Consider the following 16,620-nt stretch of genomic DNA (forward strand, 5'->3'; position numbering starts at 1 on the left):
GCCGCGAAAAGGCGGCGACGGAACGGAACGACTCGCTTCTGGAGGTCCAAATGAAAAGCAGCCTGACACGAAGATGCCATTTCTTCAGAACGGCACGCAGACATACGCTCCTCCCGAGGCCGTTTACGATGCCGCCGTGCATCGAACTGCCCGTAACGGAGACAGGAGGCGCACTTGCTGACTGAGCAGCTAATTGGACGAATGTCTTACACACCGAGAGTCTTGCTGACTAATTTGCTATCTCACGCACACACACACACACACACAGAAAGAAAGATCTCATCTTTGTGGAGGCCGGGGTGGGCCGTCATGTCCAGGAATAGATGAAAGAAGGGACAATATTCCGGAAGCACACACGAGCGTGACGAATGTCTGGCAGATACGCAACACGCGCCGCCACAAACACACATTGGCACAAGAAAGGCTGTCCTTCCACACGCTGCATCCTTTCTCAGCCTCCTTGGCATGTCCACATTTGGTCATTGGCAGCAGCGGTACGCTCCAAACGACCCGCCGATGATCAGCTAACGCCATCCCCTACGCGTGGCCGCCTCGGCGGCGAGCAAAACACACAGAAAAGCTTGCCGGGAAATCTGCGCGGCCGCAGAAGGCCCCCGTCGTTCGCGCCCGAGGAAATCTCGGCACTTTCTGCGCGGAAACGAGCGGAGCGCATCTTACTTTTACGATGAATTGCTTCCTTCGTACACCCCGGAATTGGTTGAAAATTCAGCCCCCGCAGCCGCTTTCATTGAGCAGCATGAATTTTGGGAAACACGTCTATCACGAGTAGACCCACAAAAAAAGTCTCAAGGAGCCACGCTTGAAAAGACAGCGAGTCTGCTTCGAAGCAGCCGTTTCAGGCTCATTTCCAGAGATGGAACTGCGTTTGAAAAGTCCGCCCCTCGAGCCTGTTCCTCTAAGCGGCTTGAAATTCGGTAGACCCACAAACGAGCGTCCAAAAACCGTGCGTGAAAAGACGCCGCCATTTTGGTTTGAAGCGGCCATTTTGCAGTCAATTTGCCCATTTCGAGTGGGCCTTCAGAGACAAACGCGTCTTGAAGATTATTTTTCCCACCCCACCGTCCTTACGAACGGCGTTTGCAAGAGAAGGGAGACAAAATGAATGAGATGTCGTGACGGAACACCATGAACACAAATGGCCTTCCGATGGACTTTTATGCAATTTTACACACGAACAACATGGAACGCCACCGTATGTTTTATCCATTGCGCTCTCTGTAATTGAGCTTCGCGTAAAATGATGACCATTTCTCATTTATGACATCATCGACGGAGCGGGCTGACGGAATAAAGCGACTTTTGTGACACGATTGGGTGCAAAATGATTGATTGGACGTGATCGATTGAGACCTTCCACACATTCCTGACAACACCGACTGATGAGTGCGTGTGTGCGCTTTTCACTATCAACAGCAGCTGCCAGTCACACCAGGGTGTCAGGCTGCGGCTGGCGTTCTCACACACAATAGCGTGCGTGTGTGTGTGTGTGTGTGTGTGTGTGTGTGTGTGTGTGTCCGTGCGCACAATGCATCGTCCCTGTCAACGCTTGCAATGCTTCTTGTGTGATTAAACGCACACGCACACAAAATTCAGCTGTTTTATGAATGACGACAGAACTGCGTGTGCCGAATCGATATCGAATTGGGGATGACAATCTTGCAAGTCATCAATGAATCGACATTTCGACCCAACGCTATCAACAATGTTCCGTTGTTCGTCTATCTATGCCGACGACGTAGAGTGACAGGCGGGACAATTGAACAGTGCCAGCACACTATGGTTTTGCGTGAGCACAATCTAATGTAAAATATGTGGACGGAACAATAAAGAATGATCGGTGTTTTGTTTTTGTGGTGTGTCAAAGCCACTTTTTAAAGGCGATATATAAAGGAAGTGCCAGCAACGGGCACAACGATGACACGCTCTCCCACTGCCGCCACAAACATCTCACGTTAGCGTGATCTCGGTATGGTCGCGTTCGGGGGACATGACTGCGAACTATTGCGAAATATGCCCCGGCCCGTCCACTGACCGATAGGACGTCTGCTTCCGGAACGCGAGCCCCCTCAGCTTGTCCTCCAGGCTCTCCTGCTCGATGTCGGGCAGGCTGCTGAACGCGTCGCTCAGGCATCCCGGCGAGGTCTCCTCCGAGCCGGCGCCGGATTCCGACTCGCCGCCGTCGGCTCCGAGCGAGGCGAGCCGCCCGCTCGGGCTGGCCGCCGGAGCCTCCGTCGCTCGGGGGTCCATGCCGGGCGGTCCTCGCGCCGGACCCCCCGCCGCCGCCGCCGCCAGGGCTCACCCGTGGACGCCGGCGGACTGCGGACGAGGCTTCCGGGAGGAAAAGGCGGAGGCTCCGCGGGGATGTGGTCCAGCGTGTGGCCGCTCGGCGACGCTCCTCTCCTGGAGCCCGAGCTGCCTGGCTGCCGCTGGCGAGCTGCTCTCCGGTGCCGAGAGCCTGTCGCGTGACGTCACTCTACCGGAAACAGACTGTGCCCTCCTTCAAAATACGATGACGTACTCGCTGGGAACGCTTTCATTGATTAAACGCGCTTTTTAACCCAACTAATTACAGATTGTTTGGTTGTTGTTTTTACATGTTTGTATCATCTTTTATTTCTTTAAATCCAATACAAATCCAGCAAGCTATTTTCATTCTTCCAATGGTGCCTGGGAGAGAAGCAGACTAGCACACTCTCTTAAAAGGTTTCGGAAAACACCATTTCTGTCCAAATGAAACATTGTTTCCTGCCACCAACAGGCCACCAGATCATGGCAAACAACTACTATTGTCTAAATAAAATCCTTCAACTCACTTCAACATAGTTCCTAGGCAACAAGATGCCACAATACGGCAGTAAAGCAATACTTTTAGTCTAAATACGGCTCCTCAACTCACTTCAACATAGTTCCTGAGTACCCAGATGCCATGAGGGCAAAAAGCTACTTTTGTCTCAATGGAATTCCTCAATTCACTTCAACATACTGTAGTTCCTTGCATATCACATATTTCGCCACAAAGTAAAGGTGAAGAATAAAATAGCCCTTGAATTCTTCAGTATGTAGCACTTGGAAGTAAAAGTCTGGACACAACTGATCTGCAAATGAGGGTGGGGGGGGGGATTACATAGGCTTTACTCCGAAAGGGGACTTACAGGAAGTGTATCGGTTCACGCTGTTGGAATTGTGAGCGCTTTTAAAATTGCTTCAACACGAGTTGCAGAAAGGAGAACACAACTGCACAAACCTCCGCATCCATCCATGCATCCACGCAGGGCACAAGTTGCGTGGCATTGTGGGATATTCCCTCTCCTCCTTTCTGCAGCATCAACATTCAGAAAGTAGGGCAGGGGGGTGACACACACACACACACACACACACACACACACACACACACACTCGAAATGAGCACACGTATGGTGCGTTCAAGGACTCCAGCGCGTCAGTGATGTAGAAATCCGGGACTTTTGGGATTCACGCTCGGCATTATGAGGCGCTTCTTTGGTTTTCATGGACAGAAATGTTTGGACTCGGGCGGCCTGCAACTAAACATTATTTTAACACTCAATTAATCTGTCGTCTTCTTCAATGAATCAGATTTGCAAAGTTTGAAATTTTTCATCCCTTTATTCAAAAACAGGACATAATTGACAGTGTGAAATATTTTGTGTGGAAACATTTCATACTGTCACTGTAGACAAAAATAGGCATCACAAGACACAGGTTGATGCTTTTACTCAGGAAAATACTTTATTATGCAAGCAAAAAAAGTAAATCAACATGAGGGAGACCACTCTCCACTGGCTGCTCGTTTCAGTCACGACAAGTTTGTTTTCCTGTCAATCTCTCTGTCTCGACATCAATATTTGACATCTTTTAGGTTGTAATACGTTCGTAAAACCGGTTAACCGGTGGTTTGCCAAGACCAAACGGCGAGGATGAGGCATTTGTCACTTATTAACAAGTCTTATTTGCAAAAATAGATATTAAAAGTTATTTTTTTTGGTTTGGCAAATGCTGAAAGATTGTGTGAAAGTGTGCAAAGCCAAAAGAAGAAAAACAGGCATCAATGAAATTGAGTTTTCAATGGACGCCACTAACGTTTCTCTCGAGCTTTCTTGTCTCGGTTTGAGGAAGAAGATACACCCAACCGCCATGTCGTCACCATAACTTAACGTAGCACGAGGAGGCAACAAGGTACCAAATTCTTTTACGGGTAATAAACCTGTCCTAATCTTGCTAAACTGACAAATGCTTACTATAGACAGCTTGCATCCCTTTTCTGGGTTTGATGTACTTTGTCAACATTTACAAATATTCTCTGTCAAATCAGTGCAGGAAATGCTATAAGGCACATTAGGAAACAATATATAAAAGAGTAACAAATAATGGAGAGAAAAAAAAAAAAAAAAAAAAAAAAAAGAGACATGTATCAAAAAGTATGTACATGTACAAAACTGGAATGGAATAAAAACATCAAACATTAAAAAAAGAGCAATAACCTTTGGAGGGAAACAAAAGAAAATCTATAAATATATTATAGCTGATGTCCTCTTCTCTTTTTGTCCACAGATGCTACATTACTCACCATTAGAGGGAATTTGCAGGAAGATGATGATGCTGCTGATGAACCAAAACAACTCTCACACAACTGTTCAGTGCAGATTTACTTCTAACATGAGCTTTCTGAAAAGAGCCAACTCAGCAGTGGGAACACTGAAGCCGGGAAGTTTTCGGGGTGTGTGGGCAGGGGAACCTCAGGAGGTCTCGTTGACGCTCCGCTCCAACGCGATGCTTTTCGCCCTCTGCTCCAGAGGCCTGCACACACATTTGCGACGGCAGTTTGATTGATTTGGCTTTTTGCTGCTGTGGCATTTACACAAACATGTTTTGGAGGCGCTCATGCAAAAGTTTCAGATGCTTTTGCTAGCAGCTTGGCCTTGGCGGAGGTCGTGTTTTACCTGCGCATGTTGTCTGACGTGCTGGTTTTGTTGCTTCTATTCCTGAACGGCGGACGCGTCTCCGCGCGGCCGGTCTCGTCCGCCCCCGCCGATGTTTTCTGCTGCTCGCCCGAACGCCGCCACGCCGCCATGACGACGGCGGAAGCCGCGTCCTCCCATTGGTCGGGGTACTCGCCACCCAGGCCCCGCGGGTGCGGCGGCTCGTCCTCGAAGGTGGACAACAGACTTCTGGACTTGACTATTTGAACGCACACAAAATATAAATACTATAAAATGTCGAGAAATTACTGCGGCAGTCCTCCAAACTCTTAAGTTGGGGCACTAGTAACCACCGAGTACTGGAAAAATAGTCGCTTAAAAAATACCAGGGCACAAACGAGAGGCGTAACACTGTACAAAGCGTAACCATGGCAACGCGGGTTCAATACCTGTGGCGGCGTACGACTCTTTGACCGGCGGCTGCTTGGACGCCAGGCCGCCGTCGGCCACGCCGGAGCCGGAGGTGAGGCCGGCGGGGTAGAAACTTCCCAAAAAGAGAGCGAAACACAACACCAGCACCTGAGAGGAAGACGAACGGAGAAGAGGAAGAGGCGCACACGCACCGATGAGCGCTGAGCCGCTTAACAGCCCGAGGTTAGCGAGTCAATAACGGATCAATACAATGACACGCACGCACGCGCGCGCGCTCGCTCGCTCGTACCATTAGGCAGGATGACGTCTGCGTACCCGCCACCCGGCAAGACTTGGACACTTTGCCGGACAGCAAGGCCTGCAGCGCCTGCAGCTGCTGTAGCAGGGACCTGAACATTTCGGTTGATTGAAAATGATTGGATTAGAAACACGCCTCAAACCAATATTCCAATATTTATCTCTTCTGCATTCAAATCTAATAAAACAATTTTTTTTTTAAAAGCGGACATAATGTGATATGAAACACTTTTTTGTGCTGTTTTGAATCGTAACGAGTTTGATGGCCCTGGAAGGCAGCGCCATCTAGAGGGGTTCTATCCAGCAAAACATTCCGTAATGTTTTTTTATTTATTTATGGATAATGTATAAACAGAATAAATACTTTATTCTGCATGTGTGCAGCGTGCTCTTACTTGTTGGCGCACTCCAGTGTGTCCACTTTCCTGCGGAGGTCGTTGTTTTCGTTGGAGCATGTCTCCACTCTGTGGAAAGGGGTAGTAGTGCAGGTCAGTCATTTGAAAAACATTTTTTTAAGGTGCGAACTATATGTAAGACATTTTATTTTGTTTGATTTGTTAATTTATTTACCTACGGTTACCTAAGCACTGCAGCAAATTGTGGATGTTTTACTCACTTCTTCTCCAACGTGTCCATGTACTCTTTCTTTTTCCTGCGACTCTCCTGAGCAGAAATCTGACCGGGGACAAATAATAATCATATTTTCACTTGAAAGGCACTTAACTTCACGTGATATGAAAACCATACGTTTCCATGTGCCGCACCTTATTTTTGATCTTCCTGCGGATCTTCTTGAGCGCCTTCTCCTCGGCCTTGGTGAGCGGCAGCTTGGTGGGAACCGGGTACCCTTCAGCCACCAGCGTGCGGCGCTCTTCCTCCGTCAGCATCAGTGGTCCCGAGCCCTGAAGTTTCTAAACACAAACAGACACACGCGCCGCCAAATGATTACCAATCACTTTATGAGGTACACTCGCTCCGCTGTCTGTTCCTCACGTGGGGGGCGGTGAGCAGAGGCGAGTTGGACAGCGAGGAGGAGGAGGAGGTCGAGCTCCCGCGGGTGGACGCCTTCAGACCAGGCTGGGCCGGAGCAGGGCTGGAGGGGGAGGTGGGGCGGGACAGGCCCAGAGCGGCGCGCACGGGACTCTGGCTGCCCTCCGAATCGCTGCCGTGCGAGCTGGGCGGCGTGGGGGGCATCTGCAGAGCCTCCAGACCTGACGACGCAGGAAAAGCAGTTTGAGGCGGAGACCTTTCGAATAAAGCCCTGATGGGAGGAAGGACCGGCGGTGCCAGAAGCCCATTTAGCTTGATGCTAACAAACAATGCAAAATGCAACTGACGGGCTAACGGACAGCCTTGGCGTTGTGGTGTTATAACGCTTTAAGCGACGGATATATGAACACAAATGGCGGAGCAACACGTACCACATATAGACAGATAATGTAACAATAACCAGAGACGTTATTTAGCCTCTGTGAAGCACAATGTCCACCGAATAGAAGCAAAAACTAATTCTTTATATTCTATTGAATTATGTCCTATCTGTATGTTTTTAAGAAGGTACAATATGTTATCTTTCTTATTGTAAAACCCATTACAAACATTATTGTTGTTTCTTTTGGAGGGGCGGAATTCATTAATGGCATTTTTATTCATTTCAAAGTGGAAAAGTGACTTGAGATATGAATGTTTGAAGTGACAAATGTGGTCACGGAACGAACTGCACTCGAATCTCAAGGTACCCCTGCAGTGTGTCGGATCTAAGTTCTAACCTTTGGGGGACAGATTGAGAAACTGATCCACTTCATGAGGCTCCAGTTTAATCTGCGGGAAGACCTTCTCCTCCTTGACCTTGATGCTTTTGTCTTGGTTGCGGCCGCCGACGGGGGTCTGAGCCGGGCCGGCGGCGACGACGGGGTCCTCGGGGGCTTGGGGCCCCGAGGCGGACCCCGGGGCGAGGGCGAGGGCGGGCAAGAGGGACGGGGCGTCGCACAGGAGACCCTCCATGGGCTCGTCCTGCTCCATGGGCCACTCGGACGAGTCTCCTTCGGATTCTGCAGGAGATGACATGATGTGTGTATTGTACACGCAAAAGTATTGGGACACTTCCCTAAACCAATCAATTATTCAGAAGTGAATTCGACTTTTGTGGACATCCCCACAATGAGTTTACTCACCTGCGTCGCTGCCGCGCTCCCCGGTCAGGTGCGAAAGCGGCGACTGCGGCCTGCTGTCTCCGCACAGCGAGTAGCTGTGCTCGGCGGCGATGTGCGGCGGCGGCGACGACATGCACAGGTCGCCGCCCTCTTCCCCTTCCTCGTCGTCGCCACCCAGCCGTCCGGCGCCGCCTCGAACCCCCGACAGGAAGGGGTCGCTCAGTAGCTGGCCCAGCAGAGCGTCGTGCGAAAGGTCGTGCGAGAGGTCGTCCAGGAACTCCGAAAAGTGCTGCACAGCAAATGAAAATATTAGCATTTACTAAAATGGATTAAACTAACATGGCCACTAGGGGGTGCGCTGTGATCAATATTCTTTTGTGCACGTGTGTGTGTTGTTCTTAGTGTGCTGCCATATATGGCCCACTGGCTTATTTAAAGTGGGAAACAAATGTTTACACACTCACCCACAGTGAGTGTGAGAGAGCAAGAAACAAACATTTACATCACTTTTGCTGGCCCCTCTCTATCGAGCAGTAACTCGTGTCGCCATGGCAACCTACATCCTCAGCCTTAATCGTCGTCAGCCTTTAGACATTTAGCTCTGCAAGAGAAGTGAATGGTGTGCAACTTTGTGGTTTTAAGAAGGTAAAAATAATGTCTTTGACTAAGAACGGGAAATGGGAGCGGTCCCACAATTAGAAAGCTTAAAAACAGAACCACAAACTACACACGCACACTCCCTGTCATTTTCCTGCATGTGTGCGCAATGTAGGGCAGCGGAGCGGGCCGTGGCCCACCACACGCACACAAACAGGACCCCCTTTGTTCTGGCGACTGACACAGGCGTGGCGTTTAGGGTCGACTGGAACCCGACACCCCCCTACCGACCCCCTCCCCTCGGTTGAAGGAAGGAATCTATCAAGTATATTCCAAAGGCGTGCCAACAAAGGAGCTTTTTCATTTCCACAAGAAACTATTCAACCTGAGATGACACTAAAGCAATATGACATGCTTTGCTGAAACTAAACAAAAGTCAAACACACCTCAGGCTCAAGTGGAAGAAAATGAAGTTATCTTGGATTATTATGAGCTCGCTCGTTAGTTAGGAAGCAATACAGCTACCGGAAAGGAGAGTTAGCTGTATAATAAGGCAATAAAAGCCCCCACCAGCTGTGAGGGTCCATGCATGCAGAGATAATTGAGGGTCCTCGGGGTAAGGCTGGGAAGGAATGCTGCCCTCAAGTCTTCAATCAAGTCCTCCGCAAACTCGCGTGTGCGTTTATGGTTGAGTGTGTGTGTAAACGTTTCAATGTCCAGACGCCACTTTGGAGGCCGGGGAGGGTGGAAAAAGCAGAACAGTTTGGTGATGCAACATGTGAAGCAGGCCTGCAAAATAAAAATTAAAAAATACAAAAAAAAAGCCCTCCAAATCAATAGAAAGACTTTGACATTTACATGTAATTTTGCAAAGGACTGGGTGTTCCCCGCAAACATTTGATTTATTATTCAGTCCTTATGTATACCGGTACATTAAATGTATTTCATAAGAAATCATCATTCTTTCAAGATATCGCAAATTAATTTGTATTTATCAATGTATATCCTATGCTTTTATTCTTCTCTGTTACTGCTCTCAAGAGATGTTATATCATTTTGTCTTAATGCATGTAGTAAATTGCTCATTTCAATCAAGAATTCCAACGATCAAAAGAAGTTCTTCGTATGACCGCAAGTGTGCACTTTACCCCGAGGACTGTGACCTATCCGTCATGACATGCACACAGGACAAACACGCCACACGAGTTTATGTCAAGATAAAACCCCCGGAGTCAGCGTGTTTGTTTGTGGTTTCACTATCTCACTACTCCTTTATTTGACAGCTGTCGGCTTTCCACACAGGTGTTAGCATCGTGAGCATTAGCTAAAGCGCCTGGTAACACGGCGTACAAGCTGTTTAAACAGATGTTTGCTTGTTTGAACACATGTGGATGGATTCCGTTAGCTAACGGCAAACACCAGCAAAACACACCGTGGCTTGCTAACAAGAAAGCTAACTAGTAGAAACTCTGGTTAGATTGCTCTTATTACTACTAGCTCATTCAAGTCACGAGTCAGCAGTATAGCTTCCTAGCCACCAAGATGGCCACCTCGAAAGAACGACAGCGACCGAGCAATATTTTTCACTAGCTTGACAGTTAGCCAGCAATACAGTTACTGAGAACTATAGATTCGCTAACTAGTTTTAATTTTTATTGGCTTGCTTAAGTTCGAGAGCGAGATAGCTTCCTGCAAACATTGAGCACTGGCTAGCATTATTATCCATTTACATATTTGAACATCAATACAGCTACTTTGAAAAATATAGCGCTAATTGGCATTATTATTAGGGTGCTTGGTAGTTAGTACCAAAGGTAGATGGCTGCCTAGCATTAATAGCAGACATTTACATAGTTAACCTGCAAAATTACTACTTAAAGAAGATAAATCGCAACATGAGATTAATACTATTTAGATACCAGCAAGATGACTATTTGGGAAAAAAAGATAATGACCAAGCAAAATGATGAGTTTGTGAGATAGTTAGCAATCAAGAGGGCTACTTGGAAATAAAAACAGCTACCTAGCATTATCATCAGCTCAATCAAGTTAGGCAGCAAAACATATACTGTCATTATTAGCTCATTGAATAGTTACATCAAGATGGCTACCTAGAAAGAAACTGTAGATGACAACCCAGAATTATTATTAGCTTGCTCGGTCACCTGCTAGCACACTTTTGACTACTTTTTGCTGCTTTTACTCGCACGTGCTTGTGTGAGAGAAGGTGGTGATAATCATCACTCAGTCATAACTAAACTTGATAAAGTCACACTGCTAAAGATAGCGTCATGGTTAGCGTGGTGATAATACAGCCAGGAAGCTCACGAAATATAATCTTGACGCGAGGGAGGACGTGCGTGTCCACTTATAGCTGACTCGTCTTCCTGTCCGTTCACTAATGAACGTATTCGCCCATCCGCACCTCAGAGCCCGCTGTGGCATCACTGGACGCGTTCGCGAGGTCACAAGTGTGAATCACTCCTTATCTGGGCCACTGTCACATCTCCCAGCGTGAATAGAGGCTTGTGTGCGTCTGTCTGAGATGGGGTAAGGTCTCACACGGAGAGGAAAAAAGGTCGGAATGCAGCAGATGACAAATGGAAAATACGTCTGGATTTTTAAATCTTCCAACCATCCTCTTCATCCCGAGGCCTCGCTCTGTCTCTTACACACACACACACACACACACACACACACACACTGGTGAAGGCAACCCCCCACTCACATCCTAACAACCTCCAGACGTTAGTGGATGACTTCATCACAGAGGAAAAAAACCTTCAGAATTGGCATGCTAAGTATTAAAAAAAATACAACTATAGTGGGGACACTTAATCATGATAAGTGATTGTCATTATTGTTGTTGATTAAATAATGTTGGTATTTGTTGTGCTTGCGACTCCGAATGAATAGGATAAGTGGAATAGAAAACGGATGATGAGGTTGAGCTAACGTGTGTGTGTTAGTGGGTCAAGCAGAACACACACATCTTTTTTTGGCATTGTCACGGCAACCCGTCAGTCATGACATACTTCTTCCACTCAGTGAGTCACCTGTGTGTGTGTGTTAGCAGTGGGGATCACACACACACACACACACACACACGTCTCACCTTTGAGAAAGTATTTTTTGGGGTGCAGTTCGGGATAAACGCAGTTTTTTGAAAGACATTTTTCTTCATTTCACAAGTGTAGGTATTTGATGTTCAGGTTTTATAACATTTTATTTACGTTGTATACCTTTTTCATGTTTGCCACTACTGTTTTTTTTTTTTTTTTTTTTTTTAAATCGGGTTACTTCAAATGCTTTCCACTTGTCTTTAACCTCATCACCTCGTGTGGCATGCTGGGTAAAATGTTGGTCAGCCAACACCTGCGTCGAAGACGAAACATCGGCAAACTCGTCCGGACTCGTCGCCGATCTTAATCCTCGGCGGCCAAGTCTGCCTAGCAAACGGAGGACGGACTAAAAAGACGCTAACGCAGCACAAGACGTTTGGTTTACTGGCGTTCCCTGCTGCGTTGGACCCTGATGGTGGGGGCACCCTAAAAGCAAAAGTGGGGGTCCAACTAGCCTTAAGGGTACATACACGCAAACCGGAAGCGGGGGGCGTGACGCCTATAAAAGGACACGACCACCATGTGGGCACCATGTGGGCACCTGGGGGATTTTAATGAGCAGGTTTTGAAGTCTCAGCTAAATGCGGAATGACACTCGTAATAATGCAACTTGATGCCACAGGATTACACAACAACTCCATCAATCAACGCAGAAATCTGATTTTCGAGATTGTATTTAAAGGCCCTAGCCCCCAACCATAACACGAAGGGGTTCAATTGCAGTCTGTTGCTTTAAATTTTGTGCAAACTCTTTTTTTTTTTTTTTGGGGGGGGGTGTAACCACAAAACCAAAACCCACATTTAAATTTAGCGTTCACTCAGAAGAACCAAGGTTCCTGCGGACATCCCGCACCCGTAATAATGCCCTAAAAACGGGATGATTACCACCTTGGTGTTCCCCTCGCTGAAAGCCACCGTCCACTGTCACAGTCGGGAGAGCGAGGGGGGGATGGAGGAGGCGGTTGCATCAGACTGAGAATCCAGCAAACTTCCACATGGACGCCATATGGAGGCCGAGCGGCCAAGTGGCTCGGGGCCCGTTTCCATCCGGCGCAAAAGTTCTGCTCGAAAAACCAAATCTGGACCACTTTTGGGGGTAGCAACCACAGTGTGAGGGTACCAAAACGGCACAAGTAGACAACCCCAAAATTTCCATAAAGTTTCACGGCGGCTTGAGCAGCTGCTCGGACGATTTTTTTTTGTCTGTCGTCAGTGAACTCAACTCGACTCAATTGGCAACCGGCAGCAGTTATAAAGCAACACATATTTGAACACAAACAGTAGTGTAACACGTGCAGACGTTTAATATAACCCGTTGGGAAGATGACTTTGCAAATGTAGCTGCTTACAAGGGTTTTAATTACTTTCTTGGAGAAATATAACAAATTATATTTGGTTACATTTTGAGCCTTGGATGTCTCATCTAAAAGAGTGGATTAAAACAATAGATAATTTTTTGGGGAATTAACCAAATCTTTGTTGCAACACAACAGTGGCACAAAGTGGCACTTCGAGGTCATACTTGGAAAAATTTGTCACACTTGAGACTACGGCAGAATGGCACATGACCAGAGAGACCCAATCGAAGCGTCAGATTTAGGAGGAAGCGATGTGCCCCAGGAAAATACAAATAAATAAAAAAATCGGAGCCTTTGCAGCTATTTTTCAAATCGAACTAAAATTATAAATGTGGACGTTTCCGAAAGCGACGCATTTAATTCCGCATTTTCTCCCAGTAATGTAATGGATTCAATTACATACATTTAGCAATTACGTAATCTCATTTGTTACTCCCCAAGACTGAATATAACACGGACATATATTCTTTACCTCTGCAAAGAATGACTAATATTACTGCTTACTTGCTGAATGGCTTCTTTGTGGAGTCATTGTTTCACATGAAACGGAGCGCTTGTTTGCATTATTTCTTGATGATGATGTGTGTTTGTACTGACCGGTCACCACTTGACTTGCATTGCTCGCCTGAGGGCTGGAGGCCAAAGGCGAGCAGGATGCCCTGCCCTGCCGGAGAACAGGCACCTCACTCCAACATTTGCTTACTCTGCCACTCCGTGTTTGCTCACACACGCACGCCAGTAGCGCTGCGTGCCCGCGTGTGTGCTAGTATTGCTAAAAGCAGAGCAATGCATTGCAGTCCATCTGAGGTAGGCCGAAGGTTACGCAAGAGGACACATTCTTGGAAAGGCCCGCAGCATGTGCACGGCAAGCCTTCCTCATCCTCGGTCTTGTAGTGCACGGAGTGCACATTACTACATACTGTACATGCAGGAATTAGCATCTTAGCTTAGCACTGACCCCCATTAAAGGTCAGAAAATGATGACAATGCTCTGTTTTGATGGAGTGCGTTTGGAATATTTGTGTATGCTGCCGGTGCAGTTCCTCCACCCGCAAAAGAAACATCATGAGTGCAAAACATAGATAGGGCAGCTAAGCTAAGCCTGGTCTCGTCACCTGCGCTACGCTCTTACAAAAACGTTAACTACGTGAAAATTAAGTCCAACGATGGGGAAAACTGCATATTTTGGAAAGTCAACAAGTGGTTGTAATGTGTTCACAAAGTGACACTACAGGAAGGGACGAAAGTGGGCGTAGACTCAATTCCTTCGATTCCATTAGCAGTTTTCTTTGCTGGCAGCTTTTCCTTTTAATTTCTTTTTATTCTTGAATCCTATATCTTTGCAGAAAACGACATCTCTGCCTTCCTTTTCGGCCTCTTTCCGACTCCTTCCTCAGACTCTCTTTTATCCAGGGATTATTTCTTCCTTTTTTTTGCTCAAAACCACTTTTCTGCCTTAATTCAGCACCAATTCTGCTTGAGACTATACCTTCCTTATCCCAAATTATTTTCCATGATTCATGTTCCTTCTAAAAAAATATGAATTTAATAAGTACACACCTACTTTTGGCCAACCCTGTAAATCCATTGTGAATATTTTCCATGCTAGTTTTTGCTTCAGGCTCCATTGTGACATTCTATTTGCGGCGAGAGGACACCGCAGGTTAACGACGAGGGCCAAGTAGTTACTGGTCATTACTAACAACCAGAGGAACCCGATTGAGAATTATGACGGGTGTCACTGTCAGACGTCAGATGGATGACGCACACGCCACCGGCTCCGCATTGTTTTGCGGGGAATCGGGTGTCAACACACACAAAGGCATGCCGAGAGAGCGACAGAGATGAACAGGAAGGCGGGGGCTATATTGCTTGAGAGAGGCGGAGGAGGTGTCGGAGGTCAGCCGAGGGGAACAAGCGAGCCAGTCTGTTTCTGAACAGTACAGTCTATTTTACATTCACACACACAAGCTATGTTGTCCTGCACGGGTGCTCAACCTGTGGCTTGTGGATGGTTGTGTTATTTTTTCTCTCTCCATCAATTCCAGTGTATGGGCCCTCCATACATGAATTTAAATGTGCCCGGTAAGAAAAAAAGGCACCCCAAAATGTACACAAAGCCACCAATGTGTCTACACGTATTCAGTAGAAATGTCTAATTTGTCGAAGGAAAGTTGAGCTGGAACCGGGGTTTGCAGCCCCGTAGCCTGGGGATCGCTTTAAAAGGACCTCCAGTTATACTTTACCGCACGAGTCAGGACCTGTCAAAGTGCCCCAAGTGAAGAGTGTTGCGCGTATGTGGGTTCTGCAGGCTGCATTCTCGTCTTTGCCGCAGACGATCCAAAATGTCTCCTCGGAGTTACGTAATAGCAGAAAGGCAAAAGGCCATTTTGGAAAATCCTCAAGATACTTTTTGCACATGCACGACACTCCGCCTTTAATGGAAATTCAGACGTATGCCACTTTATACCTACTTTTAATCACCACTATGCTGAAAGCGTCTATATTTTAAAAGCATTTTAGTTAGAAAGACATCCAATCCACAATGTCAATTCTCATTTCTGTTTTCACAATGTAAGTATGCTCAATTGTAGCGGTCATCTTTTAACATTTATTGTTGTAGTATGCACTGTAAGTTATCAAAAATATTTGAAACAGTTGTCAGTACGATGCATAAAACATTGTTAATGAATGCCACTCAAACTGAGCAATATTATCACCGCAAAGGAACATTCCTTTGTATTACCCACCTAATGCAGCGCATCAGTGGATCTTCTATCGATAACATATTTAAAATGATGTTTGGGCTTCTTCTTGATATGTTTAAACATTTTCCTCAAAGGGAGGCGGGGTGGGGGTGCATCCTGGACCTCAAGGCTCAACTTGTGAAGGGAGAGCAGGGCACACACATTGACAACTTTCTTGCAACAACAATGGCAGAAGTGGCGTTGAACTCACGTTGGTGTAGAGGGCGCAGTCCATGTCTCCGGCATCGGACAGCTCGCTGAGGTTGCGGTCCCAGTGCAGGAAGCCTTCACTCGAGTCCAGGATCTCCATGACGGCGTCCCGGTGGCCTCCTCCGCTGAACACTTCTCAAAGTTCGCAGCAACTTGTGTTGTTGTTGTTGTTGTTGTTTGGAAGCAAGTCGACGCGACGTGCAGCACTGTGTCTGTGACTTAATCAAGCAAGAACGTCCAAGTGTTTGTTTATCATCTCCTCTTCACCTTCACATCCACAGCTGCTTTTCCTTCGTCTTCCTTCCTTCGCTCTACTCTCTCCTCCTCTTCCTCACCGACCAGACGACCTGGAATGCGGGGGTGGAGTCACACACCACAAAGTAGAACCATATCGAGTGTACAGCGGGCAAACTACGCATTTGGGGTGAATTTTACGCTTTCAACATCACTGCACCGAATTCAAACAACGTTTGGATGAAAATCACAGTTTAACGGTGTTTCGTGAGTTCCAGCAGTCGTCAAGGCCGAATATTGAGGCATTCCCGGTGGCCAATTTCAAAGTAAAGTGCTCACTTTTCGTCGTGCTCTCGAGTTCAGAACCACGAATCATTCGCGGTCGGTTGAACGCGGTGCTTTACGATAAAACTAAACCTGGATTAAAATTAAATACTACCAACAACAACAAAAAAATAACCCGTAACGATTTGATAAAGTTAAACCTTGGCGTTTAACTTTGCAGATTTCCG

The 16,620-nt window shown here is 46.9% G+C and overlaps 2 protein-coding genes across 5 annotated transcripts in view; both read right to left on the minus strand.

Moving 5' to 3' along the window:
- dgki (diacylglycerol kinase, iota) overlaps positions 1–2,469 on the minus strand; it is a 31,199-nt gene extending 28,730 nt beyond the window's left edge. For all 4 annotated transcript variants that reach the window (XM_061667625.1, XM_061667624.1, XM_061667629.1 and 1 more), the window contains exon 1: positions 2,054–2,469. In XM_061667625.1, coding sequence (XP_061523609.1) covers positions 2,054–2,268 — 215 coding nt within the window. In that variant the 5' untranslated portion in view covers positions 2,269–2,469. The remainder of the gene's footprint in view (positions 1–2,053) is intronic.
- A 1,273-nt stretch (positions 2,470–3,742) lies between these two features.
- creb3l2 (cAMP responsive element binding protein 3-like 2) lies at positions 3,743–16,560 on the minus strand. Its single transcript, XM_061668209.1, has 12 exons — positions 16,448–16,560; positions 15,876–16,221; positions 7,862–8,129; positions 7,457–7,738; positions 6,681–6,898; positions 6,452–6,598; positions 6,304–6,362; positions 6,083–6,151; positions 5,680–5,779; positions 5,408–5,537; positions 4,980–5,217; positions 3,743–4,836 (listed from the first exon to the last, which is right to left on the minus strand). Exons 2-12 carry the CDS (start codon positions 15,972–15,974, stop codon positions 4,776–4,778), a joined length of 1,671 nt encoding a protein of 556 aa, XP_061524193.1. The 5' UTR covers positions 15,975–16,221; positions 16,448–16,560; the 3' UTR covers positions 3,743–4,775.
- Positions 16,561–16,620: the final 60 nt, after the last annotated feature.

Source organism: Phycodurus eques, chromosome 22, assembly GCF_024500275.1.
Source record: "Phycodurus eques isolate BA_2022a chromosome 22, UOR_Pequ_1.1, whole genome shotgun sequence".
In the NCBI taxonomy this organism is placed as follows: Eukaryota; Metazoa; Chordata; class Actinopteri; order Syngnathiformes; family Syngnathidae; genus Phycodurus; species Phycodurus eques.